The 5,443-nt window shown below is 50.8% G+C and overlaps 1 protein-coding gene across 1 annotated transcript in view; it reads right to left on the reverse strand.

The window, feature by feature from the left end:
- LOC113216971 (uncharacterized) overlaps positions 1-5,119 on the reverse strand; it is an 8,282-nt gene extending 3,163 nt beyond the window's left edge. Inside the window, exons 1-9 of the mRNA XM_052277335.1 lie at positions 5,101-5,119; positions 3,148-3,259; positions 1,651-1,693; positions 1,377-1,496; positions 1,122-1,283; positions 948-1,026; positions 691-853; positions 527-607; positions 244-430 (exon numbers count right to left, since the gene is read on the reverse strand). Of these exons, the coding sequence (XP_052133295.1) occupies positions 244-430; positions 527-607; positions 691-853; positions 948-1,026; positions 1,122-1,283; positions 1,377-1,496; positions 1,651-1,693; positions 3,148-3,246 (934 nt within the window). The 5' untranslated portion in view covers positions 3,247-3,259; positions 5,101-5,119. The remainder of the gene's footprint in view (positions 1-243; positions 431-526; positions 608-690; positions 854-947; positions 1,027-1,121; positions 1,284-1,376; positions 1,497-1,650; positions 1,694-3,147; positions 3,260-5,100) is intronic.
- Positions 5,120-5,443: the final 324 nt, after the last annotated feature.

A 5,443-nucleotide genomic window follows, 5' to 3' on the forward strand; every position in this document is an offset into this window, starting at 1 on the left:
CTCCCGCCGCCGCCGCAAAGCACTTTCGCGGCCCCTGGACATACAGGGGTTTTGTAGGTCAAATTTCCAATCTTAAAGAACCTACCACTTCCATGGGTCTGAACCCGCTGAAAGTGCAATGGAACAGGGTGGAGGGGGTTGCCCGTTCGTCCACACCGTTCTCTCTCCGGGCCGTAGAAGAGGCACCTCAGTGAGTGACTGGCACGAAGCAGACGAAGAGACGAAGCACGATCGCAAACTTACTGTAGAGAACAAGCATGTGGCGAGAGAACGCCACAAGGAGGGCGAGGAGGACTCCGAGGATGGCGAGCCCCACGTACATGGAGGTGGCGTACTGCGTGTCCGGCGGCGGGGGCTCGGGCAAGGGCAAGGGGAGAGCCGCCAGTATGGTGTAGGGGTTCGTCTTTAGGCAGCAGCCGGCGAGCTCGACCTGGACCGAAACAAGGGGGAAAAATAATCACAAGGTAGGAACGTGACGGACCTCGAGTGTTTCGCGCATTGATGAACGCGCGTAGGAGAGACGTACCACTGCACAGTGGTACCGCAGCCTGTGGGTCCCATTGTAATATTGAGAGGCGTTTTTAATCTCGAGAATATTGTCGTACGGCTGCAACAGTCAAAGCAAAGTCGAGTAAACATATCATAATACCACTGATAATCACAACGTTTTATTTGTAGGATTGGCTATACATTGTCCAAGCAAAACGATTTCCGTATAACGGCATCAATAGTGCAGTTTCCGTCTTTTTGACAGGTGAAATTTGTGGCCGAGCTGTACAAAGTGAAGTGCAGGGAAGACAGTTCGGGAGGAACCAGCGATAAATTTGGGGGCCGGTAAAGTTGAATATAAGCGCTGGAATAACGGATCAATGTTATTCATAATGAAATAAACGGATCAAATGAAACATTTTCAAAAATTGACGACTTTGTTCAAAGAATAAACTCACTCTGATTCCTTGAATATGATGTCAAGAACACTTGAATTCAAAAATAATTCTTTCTCTCCAACGCACGCATCCTGAAGCCCTGCATCAAAAAAAGAGTTTCAAACGGTTTCAGAATTTCACAGTGGAAACGAGCGTGGAAAAGACACAGCACAGACAACGAGGCATTGTACATACATGTGTGAAAATTTCTTAAGTAGTCACCATAATTAACCTTATAGTTTGCCGATGTCGACAAGTTTGCCACTAACACTTGCAGCTCTCCCTCTGTCCTTGTCTCTATTAAGTAGCACTCACTGTCCACTGGACTGCTGCCGGCCCTGCCCAACAGAAAAAACCCTGGAAGCAAAAGTATCCCTTTTATGAAGAAAATTGAGGTGGCAAGTCTCCGTCACGCTAAAGTAATGCGCTTCATACCTAAGCAGTTCTTACCTGTCTCATCACTAGCATTAATGTAGAAGGAAACATTGGTGCTGGAGAAGGCACCTCCTCTTACATACGCAGAAGTTACATTCGGTACCGCTCTCGAAAGGTGCCTGGCATAACAGCAGTCTGGAAAATTAGCGCTATTCTTCAGTCTAGGCTCTTTCATCCTCAAAAAAGGATAAAATACAACAAAAGGGTATGAGTCATTACTGGTATAACACCTCGCTTAAGGTGCTTCCCAAGTCACACTTCTTTTCAACCGCCCTTTTTTGGTACCCACAGTCAGTGTTCCTGAACCATCGGCAAGGCTCTCGGGTCGGCGCCTGCAACAAAATCACCAGGGGGACGTTAGAGAGAGAGTTGAGTGAGTGAGTGAGTGAGTGAGTGAGTGAGTGAGTGAGTGAGTGAGTGAGTGTGTGTGTGTGTGTGTGTGTGTGTGAGAGAGAGAGAGAGAGAGAGAGAGAGGAGAGAGAGAGAGGGGGAGAGAGAGAGAGAGGGGGGGGGAGAGAGAGAGAGGGGGAGAGAGAGAGAGGGGGAGCGAGAGAGAGAGAGAGAGAGAGAGAGAGAGAGAGAGAGAGAGAGAGAGATACAGATAGACCAGGTCGTCAACAGGATGCGTCGCAGTTATCACACGCACAGTGTAGATGGTCGGGTCGGGGCGTGAGCGTGCCCGTGTTTGTGTACTTTGTTTTACAACGTAGTATAGCGCGTGCGGAGGTAAACGCACCCTCTGGCCGCCGCCGCCGCCGCCGCGCGCAGCCACCACAGTATCTCTAGAGATAGGATATGTGGATTCGCAGTCGTCGCTGCTAGGGGCAGAAAAACGCCACCCAAAAAAAGTGTTCTTGAGTGAAGTAAATGTGCTCGGCTGAACCGAGATCATTGTCCTGTCCCAGTGCAAATTGCATTGGTGTAAAATGAAAATTGCTTACCCCTGATGCAAATGTTCTTGGGAAATCAGGGGTCAAGAACATGATTTCCTGCGTGCACTGGTAAAACAAGTGTTTAATTTTGCACGTCAATTGACGTCTAAGTTCAAGTGTGCATTTACTCGACACTTTGTGGTGTCTAACTATGTTATACGTCAATTGGTGTTTAAACTTTCGACACTTCCGAAACGTATAGCAACTGCACACCATATGGTTCCCTATTGACAGCATAGAACTGTGTGTGTCCAAGTGTGCAGAATTTAAACGTTTACAAAACGTCTAAAATTTGCACACCACGCAAGTGTGCAACTTGAGTTAAACACTATGTAATGTGCAAAATCACAACTTGCACACGTTGGTGTGCAAATATTGCACACTTGTTTTACCAGTGTGGCGTCCGATTTGTTTTTATACCTTCAGAAAACCAACTGCTTTGTCATGTGCTGGGCTGGACGACAAGTAGTGGCATCAAAACGATATCGTTTCAATCTCGACCAAAAAGGATCATTTCTCACAGTCCGGTACCTTGAGACGTAAACGCATGCAAAATGCCACGGCGCTAAAATCTAGTGTTCTACTTTCAGGGAATGTTAGTGATCCTGTACAGGCGCTGCAATTATTAGCGTCCCTCAAAAAGTTTGCTGAGTTGTGCGCTTGTTGTTTCCAGTGTAATCAGTGGAAAGAGTGGACACAGGAACGCCGCGAAAGAGGTAGGCTCTCTAGATATGTTTTTTTTCGTGCACGGGGAAGACAACAGTAGTAGTTGGCTTAGTGACTCGAACAGAAACATCCACACATCCAATGGAGCGCGTGTATATACTTGGTTCTTCGTCTGGGACTCTGCTCACCAAGACTTCGCAGGAGGGTGTTGGTGACTGGTTGGGGTCGGCGGAGGCCAAGATGTCCAAGCGCAGGCAGACGAGGACCAGGAACCACAGTGCGGCCATCTGGAGCTGGTACCTGTGAAGGCAGGAGGTCAGGGTGGCCTCAACAGAACGCTTACAGCGCACACTGTGTCCACCCGTGCCAAACAAAGTCGCTGTTGTTTCCGACTTTCGACTTTTGGGGTCGGCATTTTACGACCGGATGAGTTGGGGCGCACAAAGTGCACACGCGTTCAAATTGTCTACAAGTTCTGTCGAGAGGTGTTAGAAACCATAGGCTACAAAGCAGCCGCGGCGATACTTGAAAGCGATTCAGAAATCATTATACATCCGTCAATTTTTAGAAAGAAAAACGAGGTAGTGCAATCTTTCGTTATCAGCGGCCCAACTGATAAGAGCTCATATACCGGATCAAGTGACTATGCCGGCGCGGCAGCAGCGCAAAAAGGACCAAACACCGAGTGTCAGTGTGCGGGCCGGAGAGGGGGGCACAGGGCAGCCCCTGTCGCACGTCCGGGGGCCAGCCCCCTCCACTAGGATCGTGACGATGGGGCGGCCATTCAGTGTTGACATTTGTGAACAGCGATGCACCCGAGCCGAAAAATAAAGTTTGCTCCCCCCCCCCCTCCCTGCCCCCGACCCGGCGCCCAACGCGAGCACGGTTTACTTGAAGAATTCAGCCTTGGCCCCTGTTTACAGAAGGGACCGGCGTCGAAAACCGTGAGAGGGGCGCTGTGATGGTCTCTGCGCCCTGCGGGCAGGGGGGACGCAACGGAGGCCGGCGCGGGAATACGCGGCATACGACGCATGATGACATACCATGCGAAAGTCCGTACAGAACTTTAAAACACGCGTTACAAGTGCCAACAGGCGCAACGGCACTGGAAAAGCAAAAACAATGGCGTAGGAGACGGGGGGGCCGGGGGGGCCCGTGCCCCCCCAGGTTCTGAGCTGGGGGGGCAAGGCCCCCCCAGAATTTTTGAAAGACACGATCAAGGAAATGGGTTTAGGGACGACGCTCAGACCACACACGAAAAAAAAAAGACTTTGTCGTGGGGATCAGTTCTGTGTGGTAGGCTGAATTCGATAGCTGGAATCGAGAATCCGATACTCACAATAAGCAAGAGTTGGTTGTCACGACCGAACACTTGTACGGATAGAACCAGCTGGAGTTTGTTGTATTCGTACAAGTGTCCGGTCGTGGCAACCAACTTCTGGTTGTTGGTTCGGTTGTTGGTATCGGATTCTCGATTCCAGCTACATCGAGTTTAGCTTACCGAACGTAACTGATCCTCACAACGAAATCATTTTTTTCCGTGCAGGCCATGCCACGCAAATTTTCATTTCATGCAAATTTTAGTGTCCTATTAATTACATAATCCTGATGCCCTTAATCAATTTTTGAACCTATACACTCCGCCTGGTGGGTAGGCAACCCACAACACGTGCCCCCCCAGCTTTTTGGACCTTCCTACGCGCCTGAGCAAAAAGGTGCAAAGTCACACATTCAAAAGCTGTGCATTTACACACGCCCTTTTCATACTTTTCACCAGTGACATGTCGATGGTATCCGTTACTTTCCTTTGTCTGGCCGTGGGCCCGGGCGGGCCAAAAGACCAAAGTCCCTTTATTACTTTGAGCCGGACACAAAATACAGAGTGAAACGCCGTGGGGCTTCGCAGTAGCCCGGCATCGGCCTGAGAGTTAGACTACTTGAGTAAATCCACTAAGCACCGCCCGTCAATCCAGGGTTACCCGAGGGTAATCCAAGGTTAATTTCGCAGATGGTCCAGCAGGTGGTAATCCAGGTGGTAATCCAGGGGATAGTCCGAGCGAAATCCTAGCGGTGGTAATCCGGTGTAATCCGTGCGATAATCCGTCGAACATGAGATCACAGGATCATTTCCACCCTCGTACCGACCAGTGCAACGCCCTCCACCGGGGGACGAAGGCCGCCGGGCCAGGATCAGAATGGATAGGACCAGCCCAGCCGACCGGGCCGGGGAGCAGTGTTCGCTAAACTCACTTCGAGGCGCGGCGGCGCGCGGCGGCGTCAGCGCGGGCGGCGGTGTTTGGCCGGACACAACATTGCGCCACGAGATAGGACCCCGCGACCGCCCCGACCGAAACCTGCACGCAAACTGCCGCCGCGAGCGGCGCGAGCCCCGGCTCGCTTCTCACCTCTCTGCTCTCTGTCTTTCTTCACTCTCTCTCTCTCTCTCTCTCTCTCTCTCTCTCTCTCTCTCTCTCTCTCTCTCTC

The sequence above is a fragment of the Frankliniella occidentalis genome, unplaced genomic scaffold (genome assembly GCF_000697945.3).
Source record: "Frankliniella occidentalis isolate FOCC.00 unplaced genomic scaffold, Focc_3.1 Scaffold1, whole genome shotgun sequence".
NCBI lineage: Eukaryota > Metazoa > Arthropoda > Insecta > Thysanoptera > Thripidae > Frankliniella > Frankliniella occidentalis.